This window comes from Aplidium turbinatum, chromosome 11, assembly GCF_918807975.1.
Source record: "Aplidium turbinatum chromosome 11, kaAplTurb1.1, whole genome shotgun sequence".
Lineage (NCBI taxonomy): Eukaryota > Metazoa > Chordata > Ascidiacea > Aplousobranchia > Polyclinidae > Aplidium > Aplidium turbinatum.
In genome coordinates, this window is record NC_137482.1 from 21,357,455 (window position 1) to 21,375,454 (window position 18,000).

An 18,000-nucleotide genomic window follows, 5' to 3' on the forward strand; every position below is an offset into this window, starting at 1 on the left:
ACGTGTTTCGCCCATGAGGTTGGCTTTATGGCCAATCAATAGGTCTATCACACTACCGGTAGCGGTAGGCCTACTAATTCATCACACAGAGTTCTCGATTCCTGCTTTTGCCATTCAATTGAATTCTCTCAGACCTAAGCCTATTTGTGTTTATAAACTTTTTCCTTTAGAAATTTCACATCGGGTAGAAATAGCGCCTACTAATAGCGTTGACAGGACTAGGAGTACTTTGACAAGAGTATGTCAACTTTGAAGTCGAATCTAGGTTGATTTTAGGAGATAAAATCTTACCAAAGGCTTCCAGACTGAAAACAAAAAGTGAGACGTAGCCTACTTCTGCAAATTCCTGAAACGAAGTAGCCTATAATGAGGTATAGAAAATAGGCGAAATAGCCTACCGTAAATACGTTTGTATCGTGGCGGTTTGTGTTTATTTCAGATTCATTTTTTTCTTTTCTTTTTATATTATAGTGAACTCCTTGATTTAAGTGCAGGCCTATTAGCCTACCTTTTTTTGAGAAAATTGCTAGCAAGTTCCTTTCTTCGAGATAAGGTTGAGACAATAAACTGAACTGTTTCCATATAAACTCCAATTTTTGTTTTACTCCCTTTCATTTTTATTGAAATTTTATTCTTCTCAATCCAAGCCCACAAAAAAATAATTAAAATATTGGACATTGTTGGAGTTTTTTGTTGTTACTTTTAATAGCATTTTTGTAATAAAACTTTCCAGAAAAGTTTTGCTTTATTTTACAACATCATTTTTTTCTCTCAGCACGTTATTTACCTGCTTACATCCTCGTTTTTCAATAGTAGGTAAAGTTTCTTTCCTTGGAAACACAATCCATTGACTGCTGTGCTTGGATATAACAACATGACCTGCGGTGGCCTCAAACGCAAAAAGAAGAATAGCCTATAGGTACCTAAGAAGAAGAACATAGCTTCTACCTTTTTCTAGACCTCTGCTATGTTTGTGATATTTTGCTTTTTCTTTGTGATGGTCAGAAATAAAAACAAACCGAACTGAACAGGTATCCCTTTATTGTTGGAGTTATAAATTATTATAGCGCCATCTATTGATAAGTTGCTTTGGCAACCAAATGCGAGAGCAGCATGTTTGCTTTTTCAATTTTTCACTTACGGAAATAAAATGGTCATTTGCAGACTTTCAAAAGTAGAAATCAAGTGACCATACTCGTAATAGCACATTCTACTTTTGTATAGCATTAGGGCATGATCCAGAAATAAGGTGCTAAGCTTAAATTAAAGTATTGCACACTTGTAATACAAACAATCATGAGTTCAAATATGAAAGAAAGTGATCTTTTGGTTCCAACGGCACTGCATTGGACAAAGGAAGATGTCGCAAATTGGATTGAAGAATTGGGCTTTCCGCAATATCGTGATTGTTTTATTTCAAATTTAATAGATGGAAGAAAATTAATCATATCAGATGCAAGGTAAATAGATAGGTCATGTCAGTATTTTCAAGAAACTGTTGAATCCGAAAATCAGAGCTAAAGTTAAATTTGAAAAGTTTTGTCAAATTAGCTCCCCCCATTAAAATCAGTTGGAATTATTACGAATTTGTGTGTCAAGTTGTATTTTTGTCTCAAATTTTCTTTTTGCTATGCGTCATATAGGCCTAGATAATTTTTTGGTTAGCTTCTCTTCACCACAAAATAGCTTATAGCCTACATCTTTTTAGCACTGGTAATTAAATAAAGAAAAGAAATATCAATGGCTTAGCATAAAGAGGAAAAATCGAATATGATCTTCGATAAAAATAGCAGTAATCTATAAACATTAAAAATGAAGGTAACCAACTCAATGGAGGACAGTTTCACTCACCCACGCCCTTGTGGGCACATCAATGAATAAAGAGACTGGGGTAAAGTGTGCAATTGGGTAAGATAAGCCCCCCTGTTTTTGGAAAAACTATGTCTGCGGAATTATTTTTTTCTTAGTCCTGCATATGTTCTTGGTCCATAATGCCACTTAGTCAATATATTTGTTTATAGGGAAAGTTAATTTTTGAGGGTGCGAAAAAAAATCTTGCCCAAATATAATTAAATGCACCCAAGTACTTTTTGCAACCAAGCATAGACAACCTGATTAAACATTCTACACTGCTCTCAATATTCTGGTATACTGTAAAAATATACTGCATATACTGTAAATGTAATTTGTCAACTAGGCCTATCAGTATCGCCCAAATAATGCAAAAGCACCATAACAATACAAATAGCCTAACTCAATAGCCTACATAAAAAACATTTCACATCAGTAAGATAGCCTAATAATTGTCCTACGGCTACATGTAGGCTACTTCAAAATACAAATTATCATAAGGATCTAAAATCTTAACAAGCTAAGAGTTATTTCTAAAATTTCATAAACTAAACTTTTGGACTATATTTTCAGCTAAGCATTTTGATATTGTAAGTTATGTGTTTGAAGCATCACTTTCAAAGTCAGTATTGGCACATCTCGATTAGGATATATTTTTCATAAAATTTGCAAGCATCTGGATATTTTCAGATGTTGAAAATTTATTTCAGATCTTCTAAACTAAACTTGCAGGCAACAATTTCAGCTGAGCATGTTGATATTGTCAGATATAGGCTACGTTTGAAGCGTTACTTTCAATATTGGAGGACATAGGATTGAAATATACATTTCATAAAATTTGTAAACATCTGGATATTTTCTGCTTAAATGTTTCGAACTCTCAAGTCTCAACAAATTACACAGTTAACCCTCACAACTTAAATCATGCTCAATTTCAGCAGATTTATTTTTATTTTTTATGCATTAAATTCAACCTAAAAATATAATTTTAATTTTTTTAGCAAAAAATCATAAATAAGTTCTATCTTAATGAAACTTTTGAGACATACTGAAAGTTCTTGCCCAAATATTTATCAAATTTTGCTAAATTTTTCACTAATTGAATAGTTTGTTGGTGCGGTTGCACTTTATTTGACATTTGCATAACAATTATATGAGCAAAAAATCAAAAATAAGTTCAATCTTAATGAAATTTTTCAACCATGCTGAAAGTTCTGGCCCAAACTTTTATAAAATTTTGCCAAATTTTTGACTCATTGAATAGTTCATTTGCATAACAATTATTTGAGTGAAAATCAAGAATACTGTAAATTAAATCTTAATGAAATCTTTTGAAACATTCTGAAAGTTCTTGCCCAAATTTTTAAATTGAAATGTTTGGAGATGCGGTTGCACCCCCTGCAACCCTGGCTCTTACACCTAACCACAAGGTGATCAAACTGAGCTAATGCACTAGTGCTTCAAGTTTCTAAGATTTTTCGAAGCGAAACATTTTTTGCAAAAGTGACTTCAGCAAAAAGGTGTTCATCTCACCTCACTCTCCCACATGACCAATATACAGCAAGGCAAGTCTACTAACGATATGGGGTAGGCTTATCAATCTATAAAACTAAAACTTTGTGAGTTGGTAATTTATTGCATATTTTGTTCAATCAAGAGTTGGAAGCCACATTTTAGTAATTAGATTGTCAAATTTAACTTGGATTTTTTTTTCAGCTTTTTACCTCGATACGGCATTACCGATTTCGAACATATTTTGTTCATAACCTCAAGCATTCGCGGATTGCTCGGATTAGAACAACCCTACTGGAACAGGAGTATCGCAGACTATCCTGGAACCCCAATGGAAATGTTTTTACAAATTAAAAGCAGGACTGGACGAAAGGCTGACAAGCTCAGTTATTCTCAGTTTTTAAAACGGTCTTTCAACTAATTTTACGATTTTTCATGATAAATGTCTTTACAAAAATTGACAGAAGCTCACGTTTTCACTAAAATAAAAGTAGATGTGAGATTTCACTTAAAAATTAGCTAGATGTAAAATTGCTACTTATTACTTAGTCTATTACTTAGTCAATTTCCTTAGTGAAATTACGCAAATTGTAACATTTGCAACCCAAAAATCGAAAAATGTGCTTTTATTTCTTCAAATCTAGGTTAGCCTACGACTTTTTGAATAACAACTAGCCTCATGTTTATTAGTTTTCTCAAAAGCAGTGGTTTAATATATGCTAATTTGATTATTATTTTTGTATTTTTCTTTATTATGGCACTCTGCAAATGAACAATAAATTTAGTCTATGCCATAAAAGAGCATGGGGCTATTAGTGGAATAGGCCCACTATAGGAGCCTGTTTAAATATGATATGCCAGGTTGCTTACTTTACGCTACATAGCCTACAACGTTTGTCTCAAACATAATACTAAGCTTATTAGTCGGTTGTTACCTTCTCCCCCACTGAAATGTATAGTAGGCTATGGTGTTCCCTTTTGCACTTTCATCGTGTCATAGGTCTACTGCAGAAAAACGTTTGATGTTATTATATTTTTGTTTATTTGCGACCTTAACCCCATTTCTATTGTGCATTATCAAGTTAAGATACTTTTTGCACAGATTCCCCACCAACACTGTGAACCGCTGAATGTTTGCAAAACAGTGTGGTCTGTGTTGATATGTTTTGCTTTCTATTGCAATAATAATCCTAAATGATGGCTTGGTTAATTGATTGTTTTTATGTTTTGCGTTGTCGTAGTCTTTTAATCATGGCCGTTGAGGAGTATTTTGGGCCCGGTATGCTATCAATGAAGGCTCCCTGGCTCTGGACCTTCAAACGACACTTTAAAAACGAAAAAAGCATTATGCTTACTTTAAAGGAGTAAAATTTATTAAGAAAGTTTATCATGTAAGGAACTTATTTTGTACTAAAAAGATTTGTCTTTGAAAACGAGCCTTGAAACAATGGGATGCGATATCACAATAAACGATGTTTTCCTGGAATTTTTAGGTCTACGAAAACCCTTCCGGGATCAAATTTAAAAGTAGCCTATGTAACATGTACCATGTTTTTAACTAACAAATTTATATTTTAACATTTAACCGAAACCGAAATTAACCGTACATGTTACACCTACACTCTGGATCCCTTGTAAAAACTAGGCCCACTGCTCATGAAATTATTTCTTATTTAATTAGGTTGTGTTTTAAATTAATAATAATTGATTCGCTTATGAACTAATAGATCAATTGCTTACTGTCCATTTTTTTGTAATGCCAGTTTAGACTGTCTGTCAGATCTAACCCACAACCAAGAATTAACCTACTGCTGTTGGCTGTTATACTACAAAGCAAATAGACCTTGAAGTTAGTCGATAATTCTGAAAAAAATTTACCTTCGGTGGCTTTGTTATATCATCCAGTTTTTCGTTATTTTAATTACTCTCTGGTAAAAAGCTTGTATTCTATTTCTTTGCACGTGTTATGTTATTATTATATTCATCCAGGCGCGGATTTATGGGGGGGGCCCGGGCCCCCCCCAAAATTTTGTGAAAAATTGTATGTTTTCGCATCAAATGGTTTGATATGCTTCTAAACAGCTGATATTAGTCCCTCGGTATCACAATTGATGAAAATGGTTGTTTTAATGTCTATTTTCTAGCATATCATATATGTCGTAGTATCATTGTTCATATCTGTTTAGCTTTTTCTTTCTTTTTAATTGATTTTCAAATTTTCTGGCCCCCCCCGAAACAAACTCTTAGATTCGCGCCTGTATTCATCGTTGTAGCTGATGTGGTAAAGAAATAGTAATTTGCATGCGCTTTTGGCAACTGCAGATTTTCTTCAGGATAATATTTTATTGCCAAACACTGTGGTAAACGTAGCATAAAATTTGTTGAAATATACAAAGTTTTTTTTAATTTATCGGTACTGAATTATTTGTTCATAACCTCAAGCATGTAATGTTTAGTAGGTTAATGTTTAGTAGGTTTATGTGTGCCATTATTCCAAAGCAAAAAGTAAGAAATTTAGCATTTTACAAATACCAGAAAGAGAACAAGCTTGTATTGTAGCAGTTGATTATAGGCTATTTTGTACGATTTTACAGAAGAGAAAAAACAACATCAGCCAGTGAAGGTGCTTGAGGATTCGAGCTCTTCTAAGTTAGTACAAGAACTTTAAAATCATCCAGCTGTTAACAAATAGCAATAAAGCGTTTAATACGTAGGCCCCTAATACTTGCATAATGCATAAACAAAATTAGGTTATATATTTATTTCAACGGGTGTTCACACGGATACGTAGCCTACGTATCTACAACAGTGGCCGAGTGGTTAGCGCTTTAGGCTCGCAGTCGAGAGCCTGCATGTTCGACTCCAGCCACCCGCACTTGCTGTTGTTTCCCTGGGCAAGAAACTTTACGATAATTGCCTCTACCCATTACTCGATGCATAGCGCTCAAGTCCGCTTTCCGCAATGCAGGATAAAGATATAACAAACAAACATCAACGCAACTCACAAATACAATTTCAATTTAAAACTGCTTATTATCTCATTTTAAAGCAACAAAAGTCGGAAAAGATTAAAAAAAAAACAGCCTACTAAGCTTTAATTTGTGCAACTAACACAACAGCAGTAGCAGGACTGTTGTGAGGAAAATTTGAGCCGAGTACCAAGGAGATCATTGGGCTCCAAATCAATAGGCTACACTTCTAAAAAATGCACTATATTCTAAAAGTAGCCTACGTGGGAATTTCTTCAAATTTCCGGGCCCCCTTAGAAATGTTTCCGGTCCCTAAAAATAAAATTATCCAGAGTTTCAAACTACTCCCCTGTCAACGTTACTGGGCAGCGGCTTAGTCCACAATGTCACAAAACAAGCCCCCATCACGATTGTTCCCGATTTAGTAGGTATTCTTGTCTTATAATTTCCATTACCAGGAGTGATGACTTACAAACTAAGGCTTGGGCTATGATTAAATTCATGCCAGACAGCACGCTCAGAGTTTACCCAAAATTACAATCTAATAGGATTGTTTGAAACAAATTTGGTCAAGTCGAAACGAAATTTTTAAAAGTTTGCTTCAAATAACCCTAATAGCTACCGCACCAAGTTACTTTGTTGAAAGAGTTCAAGATCTTCATTCGTTTGCTTTGTTCTTCGAACAAAAGCAGGGAAGAAATGTAAAAAAAGAAAGGTCGTACAGGCTCCACAGCCAAACCAGAATTAACGTTTTTCTTCATTGTACGTTGATGACCGTTTGCGCTTTTCAAACAAAGGTTCTTTTGTGAAAATGGTCAATTAAGCTATCAAATTTCAAGGGAGTGTTTATCAAAAGAGCTGCTAATTAGTTTCTTTAATATGACTTTCTAAGCATCAATTTAGTTATTTTTGCATTGTTTCAACATCCACATACTTAAGCTACCTAATTTGCTGGCTAAGCTCGACTTTTGAGGGGTTTTTGTAGATATGTTGTAAACCAAATCTATTTCGAAGAACCAGTCTACTTAAAATGACAAGCTAGCTCCGAAAACATGGCAATAGCCTACGACGTTTTCTTCAGGTTCCAGGTCCCTTATATATAAAGATTCATGAACCTTAGAGTCGTCACAGGTCCAAAAGCACAAATATTCATTATCTCCACCAGTTCACAAGAGAGATAATGTTAAAAATTGTCTGTTACATCCATTATAGTTCTTTCAAGAAAGCGAGAGCAGAGCATTTTTCTTGCAAATAGGTATCAAATTAAGCTATTAAACATAGAGCTTCTGTAGTAGTATTTCCAGTGGTGGATTTCCAGAAGATTAGCTTCCGGAGCGCTAGTTTTTTACTTTCCAAATGCGCTAGGTGCCGTAGAAGAAATTCAGAAATATGTCTTTATAAGACTTTGAAACAACACACTTGACGTACCGTACCTAAAACGTTGCTAAAGTAAGTAGGCTATCATGGTCTATAGATGGTATAGCGTTGTTCAATGCAAATATTCATATTTTAGTGAAACAATAATACAAAAAATACAAGTTATAGCGTAGAAAAATAAAAGAAAAAAAATTGTTTTTAGTTTTTTCCACTTTTGATTTTTCAAGTTATAGCCTACAATTTTTAAGACACTTATCGTATTCAAAATCATAAATCCTCTGGCGACTTCGGGTCTCAATTGCCGAGTTACGTCCATGGCGTAACCAGGATCCAACATACTTCGCTGGTTAAAAATTTCTCAGTGGAAGACGGATCATTCGTATAGGCCTAAAGAGTAAACTTGAAACAGTTACAGTGTGTAGAGAAGCACGGTCAGATGTCAGTATGAGGTTCATTTGTGAAAATCCGCGCTCACACTCGCTCGATGAAATTGGAAGGGATTATAGTGACGTTTTCAAATTTTGAAGACTCTGGGATCTTTTTTTTGTAGTTATATTCACGAATTCCTCTCACAGCAGCTTCGCGTTCATCTAAGCGCAATCTCTTTGCCACTTTAATGCTTTCGTTTTCTCCGTGTGTCATTACTGTGTCCTCTGGCCAAATAGTTGAATCAAGTATTTTTCAGCTGTTAATAAATGACAAGTCTGTTGAATTCAACAAGCGATCTTGGATGGAATTTTCTAAGTGTTATAACTTACACCCTTCTCTGTTGGGTGGAAAATATCACCCTTTGGTAGGGTGGAAATGACCATCTTTCCCAATAGGCTATGGGGTGGGAATGAAAAAGTAGAAGTGGAATTTTTAGACCACCCCTAGAAGTGGTTAAAACTACACTTTTTGATTTACAGTGTAGAAGATGCGGGGATTGATTAGCGGGTTATTTCTGCAAATGTTTACATGTAATTCTACACCTTTGAACTCTAAGTTTTCTTCAGCATCCTTAGCAATGCCATAATGTCGTCCGGGTTCGTTCCTTCGTGTTTCAGATAATTTTGCAAGATTATTAATTTTGTTATTTGCATCTCAAATAGTAGCCTACATGCTCTGTTTTACAGTTCAAGGCTTAGGCTATTTCGGATAATTCTTGCGAGTGTTCGTCGACAAGAGTCCTTGATATTTCATACGTTCCCGACAATCTCTTGTGTCGCTAATAGCTCCCTTTTTGAAAAATTCGAAAAGTGCTGGGAAATCATTCCAGACGGCACTAACTGTGCGGAAACTCGAGGCTACCAAACGTGTGTCCAGTAGGCCTACCCTTCCGATTTTCAACAACTGCACTTCAACAGCCGCTGCACATTCACCCAATTCCCTGCTATTGTTAGGAGAAGCGTGGTAAAGGTTATAGCGTTTGTCCATAAAAGATCGAAATCGATTCAAATTACTGACTGATTTTACAGCATCAAGAACCGATAGTTCCAATCTATGGTTGCACAATACCACACCACAATGTCTGGAAATTAATCACGAAGCCATTTTACTACACCATTTTTGCGACTTATCATCACAGCCACGCCATCACATGCAACACCAATCAACCAAGAAGATAAAAATGTTGTAGACATGCCATGTGATTTTAGGCAGCTCTTCAGGGAATCAAAGATGCTATTCGCCGTAAGAATAGCGAGCTCAACAAGACAAATACATTCACAGGTTCGCTTCCGTCAAGACTGGTACGAAGATATATTATTATCAGAGTGAATACCCGATTTAACGTGTTCGACTCATCAAGAATTATGGATATACTTTTACTGAACAGGGCAAAGCATAATAAGAGTATAAAATATTTGAGCTTCCGGAACGCCGTTCCGGAGAAGTCAATTTTTTGATCGAGCTTCCGGAGCGGCGCTCCGGACCGCTCCGGCTGAAATCCAGCCCTGAGTATTTCCATCTCTTTTAATTTCAAATAACTTGCCTACTAATTGATAAAATGTTGAATAGACCAAAAATGACACAAAATTTGTTGTCCCAAGTTTATTTCTCTCTCCTTCGAATTAAATTTTCTTGTGGAGAATTTGATCTAAAAATATTCAGATAGATGCCACATTATACATAGGTCTTTATGGCTGATAGTAGGAAGGTCTACAGATCTCCATCAGTGGGCTTTCGCAAATGTTACAACTTTTAGTACGTTGCCGACTTTGATGCTCTGATCTGAAGTCATTCTGTTCCCAGCTCCACAGCACACAATGACACAAGGCTGTGGAGCTGGGAGCAGAATGACTTCAGAGCATAAGGAGCCGGTTGCGGGGATCTGAGCGAAGTAACTTAATTGGTTTGTTCTGCTTCACAGTTATGATTATAGCCTTCTTCCAACCTCACTTGAGATATCATGCTACAAAAGTTAGGTACCGGTACGCCAAAGAAAAGGAAAAATTCTGCAAGCTGTAAATATTTTATTCATTTTTTGATATAGCTCCATTCAAAGCAGAGAAACGTAGCCACAAAACAAACAGAATTTATAAATACATTGTATTTTGCTTCAAACACCTTGAAGCGAAACTAGCTCATGTAGACCTTGAAAAAGTAGTTTATATAGCCTACATGGCCAGGCGTTTTCACTTCATGACGCTTTCTGCGTTGCAAGATTTCTCATGCATTCTCATTTTGTATATCTTTCAAGAGCATGATGAAACCAGATTTCTACGATTTTGAAGTGAAAAAAAAAACAAAAAAAACATTTTCTGTCGAAATAAAACAAAATCTGTTTCAAATCGTTTTCAACATAAAAGTAAATGTCATTTGCAATATCTAATAATGTAAAGTGTAAAACAACAATTGGTTGGTTATGTCACAACAAAGATAGCGTATACAAGCGTTTTCTCAAATCGATTAACACAAAATCGCTGCTTTTCAAGATCAGTCCATTCTCTTAATTGGTTTGGTTGGTGTGAATCTTTATCCTCGGACTGGTAAAGCCTTTGATGGGTTATTGCTGGCAGTTTCGCATACTTGTAGAGGCTTTAAACCATTGACGCAGGGCCGGCTACCGAGCTTGACAAGGTGAAGTTTTCTATTGCTGTTGAAGTGTTGTTTGTGAATTAATCTATTCAATAGGTACCGCTGAATGGAAAGCAATCTGAAACAATGCATCAACTTTTTATGTAAAAAAAACTTTTAATGTTTTGTCTACTCTTGTTCACAACAGGAACCAAAAACTGTCGGTACAGAATTTGTGAAAGGACAAAAGTACAATAATAAAATTGATATTTAAAAGCATAGCACCTAATTTAATACACATTTACATCAATATTGGTTTATTGGTTGAGGGAATCTTTAGCCTACTCTCGAACAGAGAAGCCCCCTTTATGTCTACAGAGGCAAAACCATTCACCTAGCTTTGAGATTTCAACTGTAACCTAATTGCTGTTGCCACTTGCCAGCTTGCATCATAACATTGTGAATAAATTACTAATTTTTGATGACCTAAGTTCAAGTTGTCTCTAAACCAAAAGCAGTGCAGAAAGTCCAACATCTTGAGCTGTTGAAAGTAGAAATACAAGACGATGAATAGTAATAATTAATTAATCAACATAAACATCGTGGTCGAGTGGTAAGAGCCTACACTTGAAGACATACTTGAAGGTCAACAAGAAGATTGGCTTTCTTGTCTTCCTATCCACTTAATCTAAATCTTCAACCACCGGGCGTAAGCCTGGATACAACGCAGACGATATAATCAACCTACCAAAAACGTCATGAGTGCTTTAGTGAAACGTTTCAAAGTCATCCAATCATTTTATTATCAAACAGTAAAGTTGGCATGCTAAGTGCCGTATGTAAATCAGTCAGGTTCGGCAACTTTTAGAATTTACTGAAAAAGCTGTTCACAACGTAAAAGTAGAGAAAGCTTTTTCAATAAAATATTCAGTTATTCAAGTTATCAAACCTGGCTAGTTTCTTTTACTTTATACGTTTAATGGTTTGTCTGCATCCTAGTTGGCGGATCTTTGTAGCCTGTGACTTATGACGTTATTTCCCATGTCATCAAGAAACTAGACGAGAGTGACATTTGCATCTGCCTTGTCGACATACCCAACAACTAATCATCATTATTGCATTAATTAAACGTCTGCAGATGTACACAACACAAATATCAACAAACTTTACCTGCTTGGTGGTATTGCACCACCAGACATTGGAAGAGACGAAAGTTAAAGCAAACATGTGATGAAAACATCCCCTCAATAGAGAAATTGCTGCACACGCCTGGTTGAACGATTCACCTTTTACAGTACCAATATATTACAGTACATAACTGCAGACAGGACGCCACAGACGTTACACTACTGATTTGTTAACTACGAGACAAGCATCGAAAACACCTTTTGGTTTGAGAAACGTTCAAACGGGGTCGCACCTGAGCTACATACACAGTTACTCACCTATCGCTCCACTTCACAAGGTTCCAGAAAAAAAGGAAACATAGCCCACGTGTTGGGTTGAGACGAAACAAGCACCACTCCGTAGTGTACTCGAAGAACCCTTATCGCTCGTAACAGAAACTTGTGCAAGGCAGCTGTCCCGACTAAGTCTGCTAAAAGTATTAGGCTACTGAGTAAAAATAAAGTGTAAAGCTTTTCAATGAGGCGGTAGAAGGCTGTTGCTTGCTGACATAATTGATTAAAAAATATAGCAGCTGTTTGTAGTTTTGACACCTACGTCACATTAATTCTGAAAGTAAATAGTATAAAACCTCGAGGAAGTGATTTACAAACAGAGTAGGCGTACTAGGGATAGTTGCAATGAAGGCAAACATTTAATGTAAATACGTTTTGTTTTGTGGATCACTTTCATTGGTAATAACGGTTCAAAGTAGCGAAAAACTGTTTATTTCGGGCAAAGATTGAGCATGAGGCATAACTTTCGTAGCCTACATGAAGTTATATCCAGCATTGATTTGACGAAGGCTATTTTGTTATAAAAAAGTGCATTAGGCTACATTGCGATCAGTGTATCGTCGTCCACGGCAATTGCAAAAATCTTTAAACGACTGCACGCTTTCAATTTTTAAATTGTCACTTTGGCCATCGCTCTGACTTGCTTTCATTGCTGCACGTCTGGACCTACAAAGAAGCCCAATCGTTTTAATTTTTAAATTGCTAGTATGAGGCGACCAGGTTAAACAAAAGCAGTATGGAGCTTGGGGAAACTGAGGTTTCAAGAATTTGCGATGCGTTTGTATTGCGAAATAAAAAAGTAGGTTTTAGTTTCCAACAAAGCGAAATCAAAAAGGAAGACTGATCGGTAAGTTTCAAGATTTCGAATTTATGGACTTGCAGAGCTCAGACGGACAACAACAAACGCTTCCCAAGCGAAATAAGGTTGCAGGTCGTTTAAAATCGCTTGATTCAATAATAGCGTTCTAAGCGACTAAGAAGAATTAGTTTCGTCACGGTAGTGTGGACTCATTATGCTATAGCGTAACATTGACAAAAGCTGTGACTGACTGGCAGGTGGTACCATACATTCTATGGCGCTGGCTTTTGTGTGAAGGCGAAAAAAACATAAAGTGAAACTGTAAGGCCTCTGAAGACTGTAGTGAGGTTTTTATAAGAAACAAAATGCTTGGCTGATGTTTTTTATTGAACTAAATATTTATATTTTAAAATTGGCATTGGGTAAGCGTAGAGATAAAATCAAGTGAAAGGCGCAAGATAGACGATAGTCTATTGTATTTTCCAGTATTGTTAGACAGGAGGCGTTTCGTATCAACTTATGGAGGTGTTTTGTGGCATATTCATCCAAGATTATTTTGCTTCTACGTATAAAATTGCGTTGGCGGGCAAAGAATTAAGCAACTATAAATCTATCTTTGTTGTAATTGCACAGTGACTTCAAGATATCTGAAAGCAGCGTACTGCAGACTATATCTAGAAACTCTTGAAAAGCATCTGTTACCCTGATATTTGACTACAACTTGCTTTAAAGTACCTTCACCCCTGCAAGTTTTCAGCAGAAATTGACGTATTTACATCTTTTATTGTGTATGCTTGCTTCCTGAGCAATAGATTCGTCAGCGATGTTGCAAATTTTCTGAATTTCAATAAAATGGTTAACTTTGAACTTTTACTGCAGTCTTTTCTTAAAAAATTTCATTGTGAATCTGTGAATTAAAAAAAAAATGTGGCGCCATTATCAAAATAAAATTAGTTTGAAGCAACAAAGAAGAGTTAGTCCTTTGAAATGAAGTTAAACGAGACTTACAGTTTCAATTTTACCCTTGACGGTCATTTAACCTTGACACATAGTGTATATTGTAACACAAAATGATAACAATAAGTAAAGTAACCTGAAACGTCACACATTTCTTTATTGAATTTCAACTTCAAAGAAAATACTTTCTCTGCTTATTCCCCAGCCAGGAAATCATTGCATGTTTGCACTATAGATTGTAAAAACGGACCGATTTTCTGGCTGGGTCTGTGTTTTACCAACGTGCAATTTGTGGACCCCCTTGTTCCTACCCTTCAGCTTTGGCAGTCGCCCAACCCAGTCATTATTGTACCATTCATCTCCAGTTCTACTGTAGGTCACTGCTTGCCTAAAGAATGCAAAGTAAACTTGGAATAATGACTTAAAAATTAAAGCAGAGTTGCTGTATTCTTTCAATAGTTTTCTAGTGTGTTGCTTTGGCTTCGTTTAAAAAATGTACGGCATTAGTTTTATTAAAGGCAATAATTATAGAGTTTAGGTTTTTACAGATCACTTTAAACACTTGTTTGAAACATTTCTCCTTGTAGTTCCACCGGACAGTTTTCCTTTGAAAATAAGCTTTTGCTCTTGACAGCGTAGGGGTAGAGGCAGAACGAGAGATGACTAATTTGGTAGCATAATGTAAAATAAAATAGAAATGAAGTAATCGCTACCTGGACAGCAAATCAGTCGTTTTTTGCATTGAATCAATGTAAAAAGCGACTGATTTGCTGTCTGGATATCTGCAATTGGCACAGATCAATTTTAACTGCTTTGCAACGTTTAAAAACCTCACTACGACGGTTTAAATTTTGTTATGTTTCTTCTTTAAGATACCTGGTTGGTTGCTAGGCTACTTGCGTTTGATGAGTTGTGAAGGATCTAGCAAAGTTTTGCAGACAACCATCTTAGCACTAAAAGGATATCACTTTTTCATAACGTCAACGTTGATTGATGATTGATCGACGAGTACGCGATAGTGATGATGATGATAATGATGTACAGTTGTACACTAGAGTACTTGTGGACTTATTGTCAGAAATTTCCTCACAATGCACCACTAGGTCACACGCCCAATAGGCCTACCGTAGAGAGAAGGGGGGGGGGGGGGGGGAGAGGGGGAGAGGACAGCGGGAGGTATGAATTCCACCAATGCCTCTGACACGTTTGTATAATTAAGACAATTCAATGATTAGTAATAATGTTATTGTTGTTGATACGATAGCATTACGTCACAGCACTTCTATGAAGGTTGTGAAGCCCATCTCCCATCCGACCACACCATACGCGTGGCACACGTTTATTGCGAACTTTGTGAGTCACCTTAATTCTTTAACAAGAAAAAGTTCAGTTTCAAAATGATCCTCCCAGTCTTGCCACACCTCTGTTAAACTCTCAGCTGGAAGTTTATCACGTTGCCATCATTCGAATATTATCTTGGATAATCTTCTCTCTCTCTTTAGGTATCATAGCTGATGCAGCCCTCGATGTACAATGATGTTCCAGTTTGATCGATCTCGTGCTTCTTGCCAAATTTTAGTAGGGTTTTTGATAAGTGGTTGAAAATTGTGCAAAAATGTGAATCTTTGTGCTCCTCTTGACCGTTTACCTAGAATTTTTCCACTTAAAGATAAATCTTCAAGTTCGCCTTTCCTTATAATGTGACCTAAGAACTTCAGCTGTCGCATTTCTAAAGATCTCAGTATCTGCTGCTCCTGGCCCATCTTATTTGGCCATAAATCTGGCTTTTTCGCAAATTAAAGTTAATTTTTTGCCCAACGATTGAACACAGTTCTATAATTTCATTCTACCTTTTACTAAATTCTACATTTTCCAAATGAGTTTCAAAAACTGAACCAGCAGTTTATGACGTGGCAAGTTCACTTTTGAACTCAGCCCAAAGACCTTAAAATTAATTTCCTGTTTAGATTTTGATCTTTTACGATAAAAAAGAAGAACAGTTTGGAAATCAATTAAAGTGGTCGACAATGAAAAGATTGACAAAGCTCCGTCATTTTGTCAAAACTATCATTTTTGACAAAATGTAAAAACGTTTTTGAAAAGGAAGAAAAAAAGTTGTCGAAAACGCAGAAACAACGTTGTTAGCCAGTGGTTGATCACCAGTTTTTCAAGTGTGCTGGTTTGCTGTGGCTCAAAGTATATACAGTATATGTGATGGATTGGACCATTGAGAAAATGCTTTGGGCCTTTTTGGAAGATTAACCTTTGACAGAGATTGGCAGTGGTGCATGTACTTAATATGTTGCCATTTAAAAACTTATTAATTCATCTGTTCCCATTTGCTCAAACCATGGCCAGAAAGAAAATGTGATTGAAATGAATTATTAATGGAGAAAACTATGGCTGTGTATTTTCACGTCGTTTCATGGATTTTCCCTTGCTTTTATAAAGTTGTGTTGACATTAAGGATTCTCACAAGATAACGAAATTCTATATCGTTCTTACTGGGACCAGCCATCTCACACTTTCTTGCCTCACTAGTGAAGAGGTAGTCATGTTGAATGAGTTTCGATGAAACAAGAGACGTGATGTTGTTCACTGACATTCTAAAAATATGATGATTAAGAAAAGTGAATTTTGATGAAAAATTATCTTTAATAAAATCATCTATATTTATGTTAGTTCAACATTTACAGTGTTTTCAACGTTGAGAATGAAAGGGGGAAAAAGTATTTATTCACCAAGGAGCTTAGACACTGACAATTGTTCATGTGTGACATGTACTGTAACTATAGCTTGAGGTTGATTTCAACTCTGATATTCTTCGTTTTATGAATTAATAAAAGTTCTAGTTGTTGCCGAGAACAAGAAACAATCGATTTCAAGTCTAGCAGGAGGGTATTCTTCCAGCTAGAAAGGCCTATTGGACTTCTTGCATTCTAGGTCCGTGGCTACGCATTAGACATGAGATCAATGTTGAAAATGAGTACTATAGCCTACCTCGTCGCATATATTTTCTGTCAAAATATGGCATTTTTTGAAGATTTGTCCAATGGCAGTGGGTCATTATTACTTACTTTTGTTTCGGTTGGCCGAAACGAACACTCGTGGTACTGCTCACATCTTGTTTTTCTTCAAAATCGTTTGTCAAATTACTGGCTGACAAAATGAAGGTCATCTGCAGATGAGTGGTCATCAAACTATATGCACAGTTTGATTCCTTTTGTTAACGGATTCAGCAATAGCCACTGGAATGGAAATCCCTTGATCAAGTTATGACTTGAATGGTTGTGACTCATCTTTAGGCATTAATTAGTTATGAGGCTGATAAAAGTGGACTTTCGGAAATGTTAAAACCTTGGTTTGAATTCGTGTGCAATTAAGTGTCTGACTTTACCCTTTCAGACAAGCTAAAGATCATAAAAAATAATAAACAGCTTTATACAAACTAGTTGTTGCTTATATGTCTCATGTGTATGAAAAGATACACTGTACTACACTACTACAGCAACATTGTTGCGCCATTGCTGCTATACTGCGTTTTCGATCGGCAAAGACCATATGGCCAATAGACTAGGTTTTAAAGCCAAGAAAGCTACGTCTACGGAAAGCTGTATTGTTGTAGGGTGCTTAATACTTGCGCCATATTGTTAATACTTCCTTTTGCTTTTGTCTGATTTGAGGTTCTACACGTATATACATTGGGCTTTGCCTACGAATTGTAATCAGACTTCTTTAATCTTTGTGAAATTTGAAATCTTTTAATGGTTGTGATGAGTCTTTAAATTGTTTCTGAGAAATCATTACATTGTCTCCAATGGTAGGCAAGCTAGTGGAATGGTATCTACGCTAACAAAGTGGTAAACACTATTTCGATTTTGTAAGACAGTTTTGAAAAGGACGTGTTTCACAGTCAATTTAAACACGTACTGGAAATCTGGATCATGACATAGGTCTACTGCTGGGCCCGGTGGACCATTGGAGTGACCATCCAACCTCCTAAAAAAATAAATAAACAACAGTGTGACTCGTTTATAGCACGTTTGAAAGTTAATTCTGAGATTTTGCTGTTTTTTTT

General features: G+C 36.1%; 1 protein-coding gene across 1 annotated transcript; it reads left to right on the plus strand.

Annotated features, from left to right (window-relative positions):
- Window positions 1-1,125: 1,125 nt before the first annotated feature.
- On the plus strand, window positions 1,126-5,914 carry LOC145779561 (sterile alpha motif domain-containing protein 15-like). The gene is made up of 2 exons (XM_082591178.1): window positions 1,126-1,460; window positions 3,568-5,914. The coding sequence occupies exons 1-2, from the start codon at window positions 1,297-1,299 to the stop codon at window positions 3,782-3,784; spliced, it is 381 nt and encodes a 126-aa protein (XP_082447304.1). The 5' UTR covers window positions 1,126-1,296; the 3' UTR covers window positions 3,785-5,914.
- The last annotated feature ends 12,086 nt before the right edge of the window (window positions 5,915-18,000 follow it).

What these genes read in the sequence shown, in the direction of transcription:
- LOC145779561 (XM_082591178.1), top strand. Translation starts at nt 1,297, where the DNA reads ATGAGTTCAAATATGAAAGAAAGTGATCTTTTGGTTCCAACGGCACTG. An exon ending in TTAATCATATCAGATGCAAG is followed by an intron (nt 1,461 to 3,567) that starts GTAAATAGATAG and finishes TTTTTTTTTCAG; the next exon opens with CTTTTTACCTCGATACGGCA.